Genomic DNA, 20,304 nt, shown 5'->3' on the forward strand with positions numbered 1-20,304 from the left:
ATAAAATTTTCCAAACAGAAAATCCAGGGAGTCGAAGACAGAAAACAATTCCTGCTCTGTTATTGCATTGATATACAATGGTAAAAGGGTTTTTTTTTCTCCAAATACAAGAAGACTCTACAAATATACATTATGACAGACTGAATGTATACGAATGGTATGTTAAACTTTGCAAAGCCAATCTTGAATAGCAAGTCTCAGTGCATGGTTGGGAGTGAGATGCAAGTGATCCAGTCTCAAATTGGTCATCGGGGAAGTTTCTCGGCCATTTTCCAACCATCCACGCAGGGCATCTCCTTCGTAGGTGAATCCATCGGCTGCCACCTGAGGATCGTGCATTATCTCCTGAAAGCAAAACCACCAATAATCCGAGTCAGGTACGGTTCTGCAAAACATTTTCACAAAAATTCACTAGATTAAATAAATCATCTTGCTCGAGAAAAACCACAGGAATGAAATAAAATTCTGTTCTCAGTCCAAATAGGACCTACAAGGCTATTCCAATTTAGTTACTTCAATCACTTCTGAAGCTTAGTTTGTAGTTCACTTAGGGCATACACCAACTTGAAGATTCTTCATGAGCATTACTGAGGCTAATCAATCCTGCTCACAAGCACAACGCTCCCACTTGAATGAAAAAAAGAAAAACCTTGTAGTGTTCTCTAGAAAGCTAAAAAGCATCACAACACAACAGTTAATGCTACATAGCACCTATTACAATTGATGAGCCTTGGCAAGTCGAGCCCAGTATTGCAAATCAAGCAACATTTGGAGCATCAGCAGGATCTCATCTTGTTCAGGCCAGAGAACACGCTCTTGAACCAGTTAGAAGCAAGCTCAAGTTTGAGAGCTTCTATTTGCACACTACAAAAATTCTCAGTTCACACAATTTTTTTGTTCAGATATCAACTACCGAACGAAAACCCAGTTCAGTACTCGATATTGAACAATTGGTTTTTGTTCGGTCGTTTATAATCGAATAATTGAATTTTGTTCAATAGTAATATCTGAAGAGAAAAATTGATGAATTGAGAAAAAGGTCGTGTACAAATAGAAGCTACCCCCTCAAGTTTACATTCGCGCCCACAATTCCCCCAGGCAATGTTTTCATGACTCCCCAAGGCGATAGCTAAGTCCATCCGTAATTATTATAGTAAGCCAATTACTCAAAACTATTTGTATCATATATGGAAAGAAGTACTCACCTTAAGGATAGGGCACAAAAAGAAAGATGGCACTGGTAGTTCTTCTGAGGTATGCAACTGCTCCAGTTCCCTAACCAAACTAGGTGTTAGCTCAGGCCTATCCCTACTGTTCAATTCACAGCATTGCAACCCCAAATCCACCAATTGCTTCGACACATGGTTAGGCCATTCTCCAGCCGATGAATCCAAGATCGACACTAATTTCCCACAAGATACTGCCTTGCGCACCTCACCAGCCAATCCCACCGGAGTCCTTCCAGTGAGCAGCTGAAGAATGATCAGCCCAAAAGAGTAAACGTCAGACTTAGGTGTCAATGACCCAGTTCTGTGAACTTCCGGATCAGTATATGAGAAAGCACCCTTTGGCTCGGTATACCGCCGGAAACTTGGGCACCGGAGGGTCTCTCCTGGCATTAGTCTACAAATCCCGAAATCACATAGCTTGCAGTTGAGATTGGAATCAAGAAGGATGTTTTCCGGCTTTAGGTCGCCGTGTACAATCTTTTCAGGTTTGAACGAGTGCAAGAACAAAAGGGCACTTGAAATTTCGGCAATGATTCGTACTCGAATCTTCCAGGTCAGGGAACAAATGTTACTTCGTCGGAAAAGGCGATCTTGGAGGTTTCCACTAGGCATGTACTCAAGTATGAGGGACCAGGCTTCAGAACATACACCAAACAAAGTCACCAGGTGAGGATGTCGGAGTTTGCCAAGAACTTGAACCTGCACAAGCAAAAATAAATGATATCATTGAAAGCACGAGACTTACAAGTACATTTGACAGAAAGTTTAGTTCTTTCATTTCTACACATCTTATACACAGCATGGGATTGCATGTCGGAACTATAAATAAAAATAATAATAATAATAATAATAGAAAGGATGGAACATTACAACTCAACATTTAATGTGTCCCACCAGACATATCCAAGACATAAGTTTTAAAATTATCACTTGATCCAACCATTTTAATGCAGTTTCTTAATTGACCTGATTATATTAAATGAACATTAAAAAACTACACGGAGTTTTGAGATTGAGAAAAACAATTAGGCTGCGCTTAGATTTATAGATTTGAAATAAAAGGATTTGGGCACTAATCATTCAAGGAGAATAGCTCAAATTATGATATGATAATTTAGATGAGTTTCAGTATGGAATTTTAGAGCTTTCCATGAAGGAATTGAAATAACAATGTAAAAGCAGTGATATGAAATCCTTCATACTTACAGTTGTGCAAATATTATAATAAAATAACTTTTTTACTCTATTTTCCTCTTTAATTTCTCCATTTCTTATGTGCGTGTATCAGAAAGGAAGAGAGAGATGCTGACCTCTTGCTGAAATTCCGACTGTCGTTGCATGGTATGTGGATTCAGCTTCTTTATAGCAACGGTTCGATCCAACATTTCCCCCTTATACACACAACCATATCCACTTTGCCCAATCTTGAAGCTCTCCGAGAAATTGCAAGTCGCAGTTTGCAGATCTGCTAATGAAAATTCTGCTAGCTCGGATGAATCTTCATTAAACCCAAACAACCCAATGTAATTTGCACCACCTCCAGCTTGTCCACGACTTTTCCAACGATCAAGCCAATGTGTAGCTTCCATTTTCTGCCGCCGTATCTTCTGTTTTTCATGCTGCAGAGCTGCAATGGATGTTTGAATGAGTTCTAATTCTCCGGCAGCCTCTTCTCGCCGACGATTTGCTTCTTGTGCACGACTATCTAGAAGAGCTATATTTCTCATGGCCATATGTAGCTCTCTAGTTACTTCTTCTCTTTCTTCCAAGAGCTTTTCTTGTTCCTGTATCGTCATTTTCAGTGCATCTTCAGCATCTTTTCTAAGTTTGATTTCATGTGCATGAGCAGATTCCAAAGCTTTGACCTGGATATATCAGAGAAAATTTTCTTAGAGCAGAATAACACTAGAAAAAAGAAATTTAGACATTACATAGGCCACCACTAAAACTGTAAGTTCATATCCATTGCAAACTGCCACAATCAAAGGAATAGTTATAACATATATCTCAAAATATCTTTCCCACTATATTCCCAACAATGGAATCATGAGTTAACAATATGTCAGGGGTGACACAAATTCTGGTGAAAAATTAATATCCATTTGATAGCTGTAATTATTAGCATACATGCAAACTGTCCATCATTTGACTTATATTTGTAAAGTAATGAAGTACATGGGTCCATTTTCCCATGTGGCAGGCCACCTAGGCCACACCTCATTGTCATGCCACTTCCCCATGGGTCAGCTTCATGAGGTGACACCTCGATTAATGGGATGTTTTGTTCATCATCCAAAACAACAAAAGAAATAAATTGCAAAGACATAGTCTAGATTGAAAATGAAATCATTTCCAAGTTTACTTTCCTCTAACTTATGTTATTCAAAAGATGCATAGAAATTTAGTCAATGAGTGAAGGAACAGTAACTAGAGACATTTTTTATAGGAGCAGCCAGATTATTCTACAAAACAACTAGATCATAGGGGCAGCCTTCAAGACTTCTTGACACATCAGCTTTCAAAGTTATCAAACCACAATTTCTTGTCCCCACTGGTATGGTTAGTTATGATACAAGTACGGGACAAATTGGTTCAAAGTTTAAGAAAGTAAGCACAAAAATCTAAAGCTTTACCTTGCTGATAGCTTCCACAGCTCGAGTTTCTAAATTTTTGCGCTTCAAAAACTCTGGAAATGCTTCATCCCTTGATGCCTTAACTTCTATTCTTATTTCTGTAAGTTGAGCGTGTAAGCTTTCTTCATCGACATTAGTCGAAGAATCTGAAGACACCCTTTGTCCAGCAGAAGAAGTATATCCAGAACTAGAGCTAGTGCTTGTTGGACTTGAAAAGCTGAGAAAATAGTGTGGATCAGATATGTTGATAGAATTGGGTAAAGAGGATGTTAAAGCCACTTCTGTTTGAACTGCTCCGGCATGAACCCAATATCTATTTCCCGCAGACGCAGAGCTGGACCGAAGACATTCTGGATGGGATATGAGCTCTTTCTTATGACATTGCAATGATTTGGATCTTAAATTGTCTGCAGTTCCAGTCTCTCGAGGACTGATGGGCTCCAGAGGTCGTGGGCCTTCAAAAGCTTCTCGTGTCCACATGTGTTTCCCTTTGTTGACAAACCATATCTCACAGAATTGGGGAGCATTTTTTGCAGCATAACTTGCTTTGCTAGAGCTCTTTTTCACCTTCATACAACTGTTTCATACCATTAGGTTGTATACTAAGATAAGGAAAATTCCATGAAATTGTCATCGAGAAACTAACATATAGGTACAGGAGCAGTAGAGCCAAAAAAATTTCCAGAGCATGCAACTGTGGCAGAACTCTAATATACATATGTTCATGCATACATACACATATACATGTTTAGAGATATATGTGCGTGCATGAGTGTGTGTGACAACATAGAACCAATTAAACAATTACCCGGATTCCGCAGTTTCATCATGCAGATTCATGGAACAAGGCATAATATTGCATTTGAAATACCAAATACAGTTAATTCCCAATCTTTTATCTCTTAATATTGTATACACAACATATACAACGGGAATAATATCTTAGCCTTTGTAGTAATATAAATTGGCTTCTGACGGAGTTAAAAGAACTAATGAAATTATCGTACCCTCCCTTCTCACGCAATCATGGCTTCCTTCAAGCCAATTCAGTTTTGCAAGATGTGCCCATGTAAACCTTTCTTATGCTAGGAAGGCTATCAAAAGAGGCTAAAGTCAACTAACACAACATGATAACCTATGGCATGGACATTAAAGTAGAAAGCATAACCTATCGTTGACAATTGTGAATCTTCTTGATGATTAGATTAGAAACAGACACAAAAGAAAAAATATCTAGAAACACATTTCTAAAAGAAGTAGGTGACACTTCCTGTATCGCATTATGCAATCCAGCAATGATGCAATATTTTTCAACTTGTGACCCATTACTTAATGCACACCTTTTGAAGCATGTGTCCTTCAAACAAATTTTCTTACTGCACCACCAATAGTTTCTTGTTTCTATTCTTCGCTTGAAAGGCTTTCTAAAGTTCCTCCAAGGTAATTTTAAATGTAAAATTAACCAATTTCAACATTGACTTAAACTATAAATGACTTTATATGAATTATTATCCAAGATTTTCATTTGCATAATGCCAACCTATAAGGTTAAAACGAGGGGTTCAAACCAAAAGATGAGAAAATGATATATTTATGGAAAATGCTAGAGACTCCAAATGTTTTACCAACATTTCCACAAATGTTGCTAGCATTATTCTATATTTATTGACAAGCCTTTGTCTTACACTGCATAAGGAAAAATTTGAGGGCTTATTATTAAGTAAGCCAGTTTGAGCAGCTTACATTTCAATGCTAAGTTTGTTCAGCTTGACATAAAAACAAATTTTCTTGCAGTTTTTCTGGATCCTAAATGAAGCCAGCTGTTGCCTTTCACAAATTCGTTCGCAGTTTGGCTATTTGCAGTTCATTAACATTGCCAATCCTTCCTGTGCTAGTCTTTTACAAATTTCAATTTTTTTCCTGACTTTCTAAGCTAAACTTTCATATATACTTCCTGCCACATCTAGATACAATAGCACTGTGGTAAAGATATTTATATCAATAACAGGTTCAATAGCTTTGTTTTCCTGAACCGAGTTACAATAATGTTCATGAAACAAGACTGCATACTTTTTTACTGCAATGAAAGAAGTGATAAATAAGCACGTGAACAAAATTAAGTTCTCCCATTGTGTTAAGAAAAAAGTTGATGCAACAGGAGACCTTTCCCTCAGTTTCCTCCAATATGTTCAACATGTATCCCATAAGGCATAACTAGGAATTTTCAGATATTCTTTGCCAACAATGATATTTTCCTAGTTTTAGGAAATTTGGAAGTTAATAAATGAATACATCTACATCTTTCCAAAAAAAGAAAAAAGCAATCCTGTTATCCTTGCAACAGGATTGCTGCGATTAAAACTAGAATCTTCAATGACAACAACAACTACTTTGTAGTTCTTGTTCATCTGAAGTTTCCACACATAACCCAAGAAGTTATTACTGCAAATCTGAAGCATATAAAAGAGGTTATTTGAATTTTTATAGGCAAAAATGAACCACTTACTTTTCTGGCACAGCTCCCATAACAAGCTTCCTGATACCACGTTTGTTCACCAGATCTACAATTTCCTTTTGAACTTGAGAAGCTTCAGTTACAATGACACTTGCTTTAACCTGAAATGTGATTGTTTTTCATAAGATAACTACAGTTACTATGACGAAACTATTTAAAAATGAGTTTCAAGTTTCAACTAAACGCAAGACATAAGAGACCAAAAAAGATAAAGATAACACTTTGTTCAAAACTTCGAAGATCAGCCCTAGAATCTCAGTAGAAGAACAAACTACTCTTTATATCTTCACATTAATTATCACTAAATCATATCTTTCTTAGAAAAATTCTTAATGAGCAGTGATAAATGGTGAAATTCATCATAAATTGACTTCCATAAGTTAAAAAAATGAGTTGAAGGAAAACTCATTTGCTTCCATCATTTCCATGTGTCAAACAAAGAAGGAAATCAATGAAATGAGTTCATTCTTGGAAAAATAAAAATTAAATTAAATAAAAAATAAAACTTATCAATAAAAATGGTGTGTTCTCATCCCATTAATGTTACAACGACTAAGACAAACCATGTTAGGATTGGCATAACATAAGCAGAAAAAAAACTCGTAATTCTAACATATTAGATGAAATGATAAATAATAGCATCCCAACTATTTAGAGAAAGCAATATTCTGTCATTGATAAGATGTGTGTATCTTTTGTCAACAGTGTACCTGTACTGGAATCTTGAAATTACAACAGTAGTTACAATTTCCCAATAAAATTTCTAGGATCTGATTTTACCAAACACCATGCTAAGAGGTATGGGATTCAACTACTACAACCATAAATTAAAATCTTAAAAAAGATTAGTGATTTTGTTGGTCATGTAACAAATGAATGAGATGTTGACGCGATATCTTACTTTTGTTACATTTATGACTATCGTTTAAGATGGCTGTAATATGGACAACCCCTGCAAGAGCTCAAAAGGTAGCGTTAAAGATCTAAGATACCCTTAGGTTATATTTTGTTCATGGATTTGCGAAGGGATCTGGAAACGGAAAAGGAAAGGAAAAAGGTGCGTAAAATGTAGGTGGAACGTAATTATATTTCATTTACATTTTGCCTAACTTTTTTCTTTCTCTTTCCAAATCGCTGCCCAAATACACGAGCCAAACATAGCATAAAGCAACCACTTTTCAGCCCGTGATTTAACCATCAAGATTGTCATGTTGTAACCACATTCCAATCAACTAAAGTTTGTCTATAAGACAACATTGAATTGCTCCTCTATTGCATGGAGTTGGTGACATGGATCTGATTTTCCATATGAAGAAAAGCTCATTAAATTTCTATACAACTAAAAGTAATTTGAATGTAGCCAAGGTCAATGGAGTGCTCTCTAAAGCCAAAACACTTTTAAAAAAAAACTAAAGGAAAAAAAAAAAGTACTACAAAAAGTTACATGAATAAATAGAAGTATAGATTGCTGAATGAAAGAAATGTTTTCTGTTATCGTTGTATGACATTACATGCAAACAACTAGACTCGTGTAAAATTAAAGAGAAGAAAACCTTTGATTGATAGCATATGCCCAAGTAATTGACTAAAAGTTTCCTCATCTGTTCTCTCTCCTCCTTCCTGTATGCAGATACCACTTCACTACTTGCTTGACTTGCTGGTAGCTTCCCCACTGCAAAACACATTAAGTGCATTTTATAAATGAAAGATGATTTTAAACAATTCATTACTTCCAATCAGCCACAAAAGAAAATAAAAGAAAAGAAAATTTCAAAAAAGAAAAAAAAAATCACATTTTTCATGTAGATTGGTTTGTGGACAAATCCTGCCTCAACCAAAGGCAATCATCAAATTAGGCAGAATTGATCTAAAAATATTTTAAAATTAGGCCAAAATTACTAAATTTTGAGATGCGACATCTCAATTCTCACTACATTTTCCCAGCAGCCAAACAAACAATTCACAAGGTTATAGAAACATCAGAAGTCCAAATGAATCGCAGATCAAACTAAGCATTCGAGAATTCAAGAAAAACATTCCATTTACAGACAACACATAGATACATGTACACAAATAGATATATATACATAGAGAGAGAGAGAGAAGATTACGGAGAGTGGGAATCAAGGGAGAAGGCTGATGAACATGAAGAATGCAAATCTCTCCGCCTTCGAATTTCTGGAAAGTCCACCGGAGCAAAGCAACAGCTTTGTCGACCGACCTCCCGACCGCCACGTGTACTCCGGCACCGCCTTCTTCGACAATTTCCGGCAGCTGAGAAGTCACCGTCCGACTCGTCCGATCAAACTCATGTTGGAAACTCGCCGGAGGCGAAAACCCAGAAAAGCCATCTCCGGCAGGTCCCGGGGGGTGTCTAGGGCTCAGCAGCTCCATCTTCGCCGGAAAAGCAGACAACTCGCCGGGGTGGTTGGAGCCCTAGTTTTATGGTTTGTTTTTGTTTTTGCTTTGTGTTTTTGGGTGTTTGGTTGTGTAGACTTTTCAGAGGAAGTGTGGAGGTGTAATCAGGAAAGTGAGATTCATGGCCATGGTTTTATTGACTAAGTGGGCTTGACTTTTTGTGACTTGTGATTACAATGGATTGTGTATCATATGCCAGAGAGAGAGAGAGAGAGAGAGTAAAAAGAGAGTTATAAAGTGAGTGAGATATACTTTGATTGCATACTTTTTAAGTAGAGAAAAGGACATCATCATCGACAACAGTATGGCTGTGGATACGTCATGCCTGTCATCAGGGCCGTTGATATAATTTCACATAATTAAGGTTAGGTAAACATGCATTTATGACAACCAGCTTGTCTAATGTGTTTGTAAATTTTTTTTAATTTTTATTTTTTTTATGACCTGTTAATTGGGTTAGTTCATGTAAAATGTCAGACAGTGTACTGTGATAAATTTTGAAATTCATGTAAAATGTCATTTTTCATTTGGATTGAATGAATCTCAGATTGTGCCTTAAACCTCTCCTTTTACTCCTTGCAAATTAATACCAAGTTTGGTAATTTTAAAATAATTCATCTTTTTATTTTTTTTATCTTTTTTTCATTACATCACATCTCTATTTTTCTACACATCTTTTTATGAAAAGACAAAAAATATACTTATTTAAGTCATCCCAAACAACTCCTAAGTAAATCTTAAATAGAGTCGTGCACGTAGCCTTAAAAAGTTGATAACGTAATAGAAGTTGAACTTGAGATCTGGAAAAATTATATCCCCAAGTCCTAAGCTACACTTACTAGGCCAATCCCTTAGGGTTAATTTTTCAATGGGATACCTTATAAGAAGGTTGTATCTCATTCTGTATTTGGTTTCCATGTATATAGACTTACTCTTAATTATTATTTTTTAAAATTTACGTCAGATTGTTTAGTGTATTTTCTATTAAAAAATGATATATAAATCTATTTTTTAGACTTACTTTTTAGACCTAATAATTTATAAGTGGGATGATTAGTTGATAATTAAAAAATATATGAGACAAAGTGTGACAACTCCGATCCGTAATTAAGAATATTAATTAAGTGGTTAAGTGGAATTATGTGTTAATTGTGTGTTTTGCATGCTATTTGTGTCTCTATCTGTCTGTTATAGGAATATCTGTCTAAAATTCTGTTTCCATATTTAAAATTAAAGGCCTTATCGGTATTCGAACATAAAATTGACTAATAAGTCAACGTGTTATTTGGAATTTTTAGAATTTTATGAGAGGTTTAATTGGAATTCAATTCGGATCCAAATGATTAGAATAAATTAATTATTAAGTTGAACTAACTTAGCCTTAATCATAATTAATTAGTCTAAGCTTAATGAGCCTATGTGTAACAACCCCAACCTATAATTAGCTTATAATTCGTAATTAAGGATGCCTAATGAGTAATTGAGATGAATCATGTGTTGATTGTGTGTTATATGTGTTATTTGCGCTTATATCTATCTATCGTAGGAAGATCTATCTGAATTTTTGTTTCGATGTGTAAATTGAGGGCCTTATTGTAACAACTCTGATCTTTGATTTACGTTAATTCATGGTTAAATAAGCCTAATAAGTAATTAAGGTGAAATTCTGAATTTATTGCATGTGTGTATTGCTTTATTGTGTTTATATATGTTTATCACAGGAATATCTATTTTCGTTTCTGTTTCGTTCTACGAATTGAAGGCCTTATCGGCATCCGACCACGAAATTAACTTGATTTATGTGTTCATTGGAATTTTTAGAATTTTATGAACGGTTTAATTAAAATTCGATTCGGAACGATTAAATTAGATTAATTTGATGCTCACTTAATTAGCCTTAATTAACCATCATTAGACAAGCCTATATAAAGCCAAGAATGACTCAAGAATAATAAAAACACTCTCATTCCTCATCTCTTAAGCCTACAAACATGAGAGGGGAAGAGAGACCTAGAGAGAAGTAATCAGCAAGGGAATTGTTAGAGAACTTGGAAGTTTTGGCTTGGGACTTCAAAAATTAACCGCGTAGAGTGCAATTGAGCATCTAAGTTAAAAATTCAAGCCTTTGGTTTTGCTTTTGAGTTAGTAAGTTCATGAATACAAGAGAGTTGAGTTGAAATTGAACTAGAATGAAAAAGTCTAGATCATGCCATGCATGCATGCATGTTTCATAACATTTTGAAGTTGTTTTCAAAGAATTCCTCTTATGTATGTCGCAATTCTCGCATGATTTGAAGAATTCATGACATTTCTCATCATTAGACCTCATTTGATCATATTTTGGAAGCTATGAACTCAAATGAATACATGCATGTTATGTTCACATCATATTCTTACATTTCAAGTTAAATTTTGCACAATTGACATATCTTTTGGCTTTGATTTCTTGAAATGATCTTTAATTCTCAATATTTTTCAAGTTTAGACAAGTTTTCTTGAGTTTTGGCTTAAAAGAATATGATTTGTGGTTTTGAATTTGTGTTTTGAAGTTTAAAGGAAATTCTAGAAATTCCAAAATTTGCACTATCCGCTCGAATGAGGAAAGTGTCGCTCGAGCATGAAAATCGAGCTCCCAAAAGTTTTACAAAATTTTACAGGTTGCTCGAGCGACCAAAGTGGCGCTTGAGCGAGGACCTCTTTTATTCAGTCTTCCGCTCGAGCGACCGTCGAGTGAGAATTTCACGCAACCAGTACTTTTGCCAAATTTGTAGACCACTCGAGCGGCGGAAGTTACGCTCGAGTGACCACCCTTATTTTGAACCCCCGCTCAAGTGAAAGAAATTGCGCTCGAGCGGAGACCCTGTTTTTAGCAACTTTTGACTAACTCTTTTAAGTGCATATTTGCATCCTCATGCCACCCCAAGTGTTCTTAAGCACCATTTGGACTCTTATAGTCATGAAATAAGCTAGAAACACACATAAAGAAAAAACTGAATTAAAATGAAATGGTGTTTCAATTGTGCTTTCGTTATGTGTTTTGTTTAGGTGGACATCCGAAGCTTAGTGACAATACAAACCACTGTGAGTAATAACTTTGTAAAATTATGTTCAATGTTAAATATTTTCTAAACATTATGATATGAAAGTGATCAGTTTTCTGAAATGCTATGTTTTGTATGAATGAATAAATGACTGTCCAAGTTTCTGAAATGTATTCGTGGCATCCTTAGCATCATATGATATGTGTTCCAATTAAGGGTCATTGGAAACGTTTCTATGCACAAGAGTCATCGAAATACCTTATGACCATCCCAATTATGGGTCATCGGAAACCTCTCTATGCACGAGAGTTATCAGAATACCTTTTGGCCGTCCCTTTATGGGTCATCGGAATGCCATCATGGTAGCCCCTCTATGGGTCATCGAAAATGTCTCTATGCACATGAGTTATCGAAATGCCCTTTACGGTTGTCCCTTTATGGGTTATCAGATTTGTTAACGCAAATGGATGTGCCGCGTACTATGATGAGAAATATACGAACTTTGAATAAGAATGCAACTATGTGTATGAATCTGTTTCTGCTATGACGACGGAATATGTATATGAATCTGTTTTTGATATGCAATCTGATTATACATAAGGTTCTGTTTTTGATAAAAATCTACTTCTGATATAAACTCTGATTTCTGACTCTATGATGGACATCATTCATTAAAACCCTTTACTTTGTTATTATTACTAGCTCACTATTTGTTATTATGTATGTAGGTGAGCAGGCACGTGACCAGTCCCAAAGTTGATGGCCTAAGATTCTGTTTTGTCAGCCATATGAACAAGTTTTCTATTATGTATATATTGGGCTAAGTCCCTTTTGGCCACTTTGTATTGGATGTGACGTAAGACCTACATTATGACGTCACGTATATTTGTAAAAGGTTTAAAATTTTCTATCCTATATATGTCTGCACAGCTCTATGGCTATGTATATTTCGTATATTTATTTCTGCAGCTCCTAAATATATGTTATTCCGCTAAGAGGCCTTTGGTAATCCAAGGATTACTGGCCAGTTACGACGCTAAACTTATAAAGGCGGGTTTGGGTTGTGACACTTATCGACATGTGAACACAAAATTGACTAAGTTTATGTGTAAGTTGGAATTTTTAGAATTTTATGGTAGATTTAATTGAAATTCGATTCAGAATCAAATAATTAGAATAAATTAATCAAAGTCAATTAGCCTAAGCAAGAATTAATTTAGCTTAATTAAACCAAGCCTATATAAGGCTAATTTGATTCTAGAATATGAGAAATACTCTTATTTTGTCATCTTGAGCTCCTAAATGTGTATGAGAGAGAGAGAGAGAGAGAGAGAGAGACCAAAAGAGAATTGAGACCAAAGCTTGGAAAGGAAGAATCTCTTGGAAAATTGAAGGTTTTGACCTGGAAATTCAAGTAATTGAACATCTAGAACACAATTAAGCTTCTAAGGTAAGAATTCTAGCCTCTAGTTTTGTAATTTAGTTTGTTAATGCATGACGTCAGGGGAATTAAGCTATGAGATGCATGAATGATCTAAGCCTAGTAGAAAAAAACAGTTAACCATGCATGTATATGCATTTCATGGAGTTTTGAGGTTATTTTCAAAAGAATTCTCTCATGCATGTGGTAATTCTAGTTTAGTTTTAAGAATTCATCACATTTCTTACCATTTTGACTTCAATTGATCATGTTTTGGAAAGTTAAAGCTCATATCATTACATGAAAGTCATGTTCTTTAAGTTTTAAGTTGAATTTTGGACAATTGACTTACTCTTGGGCCTTGATTTTGAGAAATGATTCTTAATTTGTGTTACAAGTTTACATATGTTTCCTCAAGTTTTGGGTCCAAAATGATGTGTTTTGTTAGTTTGAAATTGAGTTTTGAAGCTAGGCGTGTAATCTGAAAATTTCAAAATTCTGCATCACCGCTTCAGTGACAAAAGTTGCGCTTGAGCAACCACCATTTGTTTTGTGCATCCACTCAAGCAAATAAGTCTAAGCTCGAGCGTAAAATTCATGCTCCCAAAAGTTTTACAAAACTTTACAGACTGCTCAAGCGACCAAAGTTGCGCTCGAGCGAGGACCCTGTTTACTTAGTCTTGCGTTCGAGCGACCGTCGAGTGTCTATCGAGCGGAAAAATCATGCAACCAGTACTTTTTGCAGACTTTACAGACCACTTGAGCGACAGAAGTTGCGCTCGAGTAGACTGCCCTGTTTTTGAAAATTTGGCTAAGTGTTCCATAGCACATTTTGGCATCCTCATTGCATTCTAGGTATTCCTAAGCCTTAATTAAGACATAGCAGTGGGGATAAAGATTAGAAACACACCAAGATAGAATGGAAATGAGTTAAGTATTTTTTTGAGTGTATGTTCAGTGCGTATCCGTTATGTGTTTGTGTAGGTTACGTGTCATAAGCTATTCGATCTGTTTGCTTTGTCTGTTTGCTTCTGGAGCCATCTGTGAGTAATAACTTAGTAAAACTATGTTTAATTTTATTTATTTTCTGTATAATGAAATAAGATTTGTTTTTTGAAATGTTATGTTATGTACAATGAATGATTATCTAATTTCTGACAAGTATTCGTGGCATCCTTAGCATATTTGTTAGCTGTTACCCAGTATTAGAGGTTCCATCATGGAACTTAGTATATCTGTTATTTGTTATCCATACCAGATGCTCCATCATGGAGCTCAACATATCTATTATCTGTTACCCGGATCCAGAGGATCTTTTATGGAACTGGTTACTTATAACCACCATATGTTCTGCATCTATTTTGTATCTGTTCTGTTAGCGCTAATAAATATACCACGTATGATTAAGCATGAATATTTGATTTCTGCATATGATTTGAATAAAAATGTGAATATGAATCTGCTTTCCAAATTTGATATGGGACATCATTCATTTAAATCCCTTTACTCTGTCATTATTCACTAGACTCCCGTTCACTCTGTATTGTTTATGCATGTATGTGACCAGGTGTGTGACCAGGCTCAGTAATTGCAGCATGAAGTTCTGTTTTGTGTCGACCAACTACCGTGCCTCCCGAGGAGGTTCCCAAGAAGTTTAATGGTCTAGTTTGTGAATTTGGTGTAAGTCTTCTACTTTTTTTATTTGGTTTGAACAAATTTTTGTATGACCATTCCTTGGGCTAAGTCTCATTTTTGTTTTATCTATACATGTGAGTGGCACAAGACTAATGTAAAAACGACGTCATGTATGTGTGTAAATAAAGTTTTAAATTTCATGTCTCATATATGTCTGCACAGCTCAATGGACTATGTATGTTTTATATATCTGCTTCCTCAACCCCTATTATGTGTTAATCTGTTCAGAGACCTTTGGTAATCCAAGGATTGCTGGCCGGTTACGACACTAAACCTATAGGGGCGGGTTTGGGTCTTGACACTATATAAAGCTAATGTGGCTTGTAGCGATCCCGATTTCGACCCTTCTTTCATGTTTTGCCACTTCGTTGAGTATGTCGGGAATCGAGCTACCCGGTCAGCTCGCGGGGGGTCCAAGGGGCAGTGCCCCTTGGCGGGTCCGAGGGCAGCACCCTGGCGGGGTCGAGGGGCTGCACCCCGAAAGCAAAAATGCAAAATGCGTTCGAAGTTGCTTGAACCGCATGTGCGGAAAATAGAGAAGGACTTGTTTGGCTACTGCAATAAATACAGGTGTGGGAGTGCAAGTGTGAGAAAAGCGCCGTACGTGCGGCGGTAGGTGAGTCCAAAAATTTTGGTCTTTTCTTCTCTTTAGGCTAAGTGTATCTCACTCTTATTAGGCCTCTCTCTCTCAAAAAACCCTTTCTTCTCCCTTCTCTCTACAATTTCCTACGCCAAATTGGATCAAAACCTTGATTTCTCAAGATCCATTAGAGTTTTTCCATAGATTCTTCATCAAAGTTGGTTAACTTCTTGAGGGCTTCGTTGTATGCGGTGAAGATCAAGTTTCGATACCGTTGATTTTGGGGTTTCATCTCATTTCTTCTTCAAAACTTGAAGTAGGAATTTTCTTAGAGTTATATATATATTTTTGCAAAATCTAGATGATTTTCAAAATCATCTTTCGATAGCTTTGAAAATTGATTGTTGATTCAAGAAGTTGAGCAATTTTGAAAGTAGCTTTGTCTCTTGTTCTTTTAAAATGATCTTATGGATTTCGATCTTCATTGATTGAAGAAAAAATGATTTTGGAAAATTTTCTTTCAAAAGATTGGAATTGTATAATTTTGGTGAGAAAAGCTAAAATTTTGGAATTTTTTTAAAAGAGACTGAAAATCCATGAATGATATTATTATATTTATTTTGTGTGTCAAAATAAATGGATGTTTGAAAATTTTCTTATTTATATTTATATAAATGATGAATTTCAGGGAATATGAGAATTGTTGTTCATTTTGAAAATTATTGTTCAAAACGTTGAAATTGTCTTGAAATGACTAATTGTTGAGGATACTTGAGAATAGAGAATTGTGTTATTCCTTGGATGATGAATTAGAATAAAAGTATTTATATTCATCTTGTGTTATTGGCATATCAATTCATTTGATTACATTAAACTTTGAAAGTTGATTTGAAAACTTGTATTGAGAAAAGAATGTTGATAAACAAGTTTTCATGGAATGGTTTTGGGTTAAATGCGTTGGTAAGTCTTGATACGTGGTGTAGATAATATTGAATAAGTTGGCCTGAGAGTCTAGGGTGAAAGACTGAAAACCCGCACGGATAGGTGTCGAGCCTTCCGGTAAATACCGATAAAAGTAACAAATTGGTAGTACTTGTATAGTCTACTTACAGACACCGACCTAGGGATTACCAGAGTCATATTTACCGCTCTCGAAATGAATTGTTAAGTTTTGAAGAATTGAAATTGCATGACATCATTGAGCATAATAGTTTTCAAAGATGAAGATGTGATTTTCTTTCAAAAGGGCATAACATGGCATGTGCATTTCATCTCTTGAGACTTGTATAAAATGTATATACTTTGTTAATGATTTCTTACTGGGCTTTATGCTCACCCTATGGGATTTTTGTGCAGGAAAAGATGTGGCGATGTCGCCTAACTAAAGGCGAGGAAATGTATGTTGAGAGTACGAGACTCTCATTTTGCTGTAACTCTGTGTATAAGCCAAGGACTGTATTTGTGTGAGTTTGAATAACCGTTTTGTGTAATCAGGTTCAAGCCTTGGAAACTTGTAAACCTGTAAACCCTTAGGGGTATTTATTTGTTTATTTGCTTGTTGTTGGATTAATGTATTGTTGCATGAAGAACTATTGTATCATGTAATGTAAGTTTGGAGATTTATATTCGGTTTTCTTTGAAAGAGCCATGATTGTAGTATTATCATTTAGGCTAAAAATTTGGGGCGTTACATGGCTTCTAGAGTACATTCATACAAACACTTCATCATCTTTTGAGCCTCAAAACTGTGTAGAGAGAGAAGGAGAGAGAGGTTGAATTTAAAGCTAGGATAAGAAGAATTTGGAAGAAAATTGGAGGAATTGACTTGCTAGCTCAAGAATTAGCTACAAAGAGTCCAATTGGAGAGTGAAGGTAAGGAATTCAACTTTTAACTTTTGTATTTGAATCACCAATGAAAGAATTCAAGGGAACTTAAAGATTAAATACTTGAATAAGAGGTAGAAATGAGAATCACCTCATGTATGCATGCATAGTTCAGGGATTTTGAGTTTAGTTTTCACTCAATTTACATGCAAGTATTTATTTTTGTCAAATTATAAGAGCTCACTATGATTCCACACTTAAACACTTCATTTATGCATGTTTTGGAAGTTTTGAATTCATATCATTACATGCATATGTATATATATATATATATATAAGGTTTCTAGTATAGTGATGAAGAACTGACATGTTTTTTTTAGGCTTTGATTTTGTGCATTGAACTTCATTTCATGTTTTTCTATAAGTTCCCCAAGTGTTTCCAAGGTTTTGGTACAAAAAAAATGTGTTTTGATGCAAAGAAATTGTGTTTTGAATTTGGAACTAAAATTTGGAAATTTCAGAATTTGGTCGCATTGCTTGAGCGATCAAACTGTTGCTCGAGCGTAAATTTCGAGCTCTTAGAAGTTTTGCAGAGTTTGATGGTTGGCTCGAGCGACCAAAAGACTGCTCGAGCGACCATCATTTGTTTTCAATCTTGGCTCGAGCGACCAAGAAGTTGGCTTGAGAATGAAATGAGAGCTCCCAGTATTTTTGCAGACTTTGCAAATCGCTCAAGCGACCAAAACTTCGCTCGGGCGAACTGCCCTATTTTTTGAAAATCTGCAAAGTGTTTCAAAGTGCATAATTGCATCTCCATTCCATCTTAGGCATTCTTAAACCATGTTATAGGCTACAATAATGAGAATAAGAGTTAGAAACAAATCCAGAAAGAAATGAAATAAGACAAATGTTTACAAAGCGTGTATTTCAATGTGCATATATCATGTGTTTGTGTAGGTCATGTGCTATCGTTTGTTTGATTCGTCTGTTCTGTTTCTGGAGCTATCTATGAGTAACAACCTTGTAAAGATATGTTCAATTATAAGTATTTTTCTGAAAGATACGATAAGCACTGTTTTCTGAAATGATATTTTTTGTATAGATGAATAATCGTCCAATTTTCGAAATGTACCGTGGCATCCATAGCATCATGTGAATCTGATATTTGTTATCTGTTACCTGGTACCAAGGATCTCTGTGGATTCCATTCATGGAACTATCTGTGAAACCTATATGGTTATCTATTACGATTGTGCACAATCATCTGTCTGATATGCATATAGGTCTTAATGACCATCTGCTCTGTGTATGGGTCTTTTATAACCAATCTGATCTGTTAGCGCTAATGAATGTACCACGTATGACTGTTTACAAATCTGAACATGTATATGAATATAGTTTTGATCTGAATTCTGAATTCTGGATCTGTTATGGACAACATTCATAAAACCTTTACTCTGTTGTTATTCACTAGGCTCCAGCTCATTATTTATATTATGTATGGAGGTGACTAGGTGCGTGACCAGGCTTGAGACTTCCAGTATGGATTCTGTTTGGTTAGCCAACTTGTGCGCCTCTCAAGGAGATTCCGAAAGTTTTTTGTGTTCAAGTGTTATGTCATGTGAACAGTCTTAAGTTTTTTTTTTTAATAATTATTTTCTTCCGTCTTTTGGACAAGTTTTTGTTTAGTTGTAATAGGGCTAAGTTCCTTTAGTTTTATCTATATTTGGATGACGTAAGAATGATGTGTTAATATATGTGTATATAAAATTTGAGATATTTATGTTCCATATAAGTTTGCATAGCTTTACGGACATTATATATTTGATATTTGCTTCAGCTAACCCCTTATTTTGCTAATCTGTTTCAGAGGCCTTCAGTAATCTTAGGATTATTGACCGGTTGCGATGCTAAACTTATAGAGGCAGGTTTAGGTGGTGACACAAAGAGTTGCCTTAGATATTCTAAAGCAATACCATACTACTGGATTTAAAAAGTGAGTCTCTTCTTCCTTTTATTTTTATATTAGCTAAAAATAACTTAAATAAACTAATTATTTGAAAATTTGAAAAAAAGGTGTATAACATTTCAATTTTCTGATTATTAATTTTTTATTTAAACTTTCGAAATTATATTTTTTTTCATTTTCAATCAAAGAATTTATTAGTCTCAAAAATTCAAAAATGTCAATAATACATCGTTTTAAATGTATTTTATGTAGAAACTTTTTGTTTGTAAATCATTTTTTTTTAAAAATATTTCATCTTGTACAACTTTGTATTTATTATTCACTTAAAAAAAATATATTGGTTCAATAATTTTCATTACTTGATTTTAATATTTTAATTTAGAAAAACAATCTATTTTTAAAATCGTCATTGTATAAAATAAAAAATCTTTAAATGATCTATCCAATTAATTATGACAATAAATGATACAAATTATTATAATGTTACAATGTGGTATGCCCTAGATTTCACAAATCCAAATGACGTCCCATTCAAATAGAGTAGGTAGGAGGATAGAATTATTATGTGCAACTAAGGTCTTGATTCTAATTTTATAAAGTCTTTGTTAACAATCTCATTCTCAAATATTATTGCTAAACAATATGCCAAGTCATTATTATGTTTTTAATAAATTGATCCAATTTTCAGTAAAAATCTATCACGTGAATATGGCAATTAATGGTACCCTAAGCATCTATTTTCTGGTCAGTGTCTGAACATATATCATTATAGGCTCACCATGACATCATATTTGGTTCAATTAAATTAGGAATGATGATGGAGGTTAATAATGTGGATATTAATTCTCCTTTCTCATTTCTTTATAATTATTTTTTTTTATTTTTTATGGGTACTACCTGCCCCATCTCCTAATGAGTTTAGATTTTTCCCAACCTAACTTGACCTTTTTTTTTTTAAAATAAGATTTACAACCAAAGCT

The 20,304-nt window shown here is 34.9% G+C and overlaps 1 protein-coding gene across 2 annotated transcripts; it reads right to left on the bottom strand.

Moving 5' to 3' along the window:
* Positions 1-40: 40 nt before the first annotated feature.
* On the bottom strand, positions 41-9,054 carry LOC114290826 (U-box domain-containing protein 33). 2 transcript variants are annotated; one of them, XM_028234809.2, is made up of 7 exons: positions 8,489-9,054; positions 7,931-8,049; positions 6,369-6,478; positions 3,863-4,439; positions 2,540-3,094; positions 1,206-1,928; positions 41-345 (listed from the first exon to the last, which is right to left on the bottom strand). In XM_028234809.2, exons 1-7 carry the CDS (start codon positions 8,769-8,771, stop codon positions 163-165), a joined length of 2,550 nt encoding a protein of 849 aa, XP_028090610.2. In that variant the 5' UTR covers positions 8,772-9,054; the 3' UTR covers positions 41-162. The 2 variants fall into 2 exon arrangements, with proteins under 2 accessions (XP_028090610.2, XP_028090611.2); XM_028234810.2 differs by having other exon boundaries at positions 41-385; positions 8,489-9,038.
* Positions 9,055-20,304: the final 11,250 nt, after the last annotated feature.

The sequence above is a fragment of the Camellia sinensis genome, chromosome 14 (genome assembly GCF_055761805.1).
Source record: "Camellia sinensis isolate YWXY chromosome 14, ASM5576180v1, whole genome shotgun sequence".
Classification (NCBI taxonomy): domain Eukaryota; kingdom Viridiplantae; phylum Streptophyta; class Magnoliopsida; order Ericales; family Theaceae; genus Camellia; species Camellia sinensis.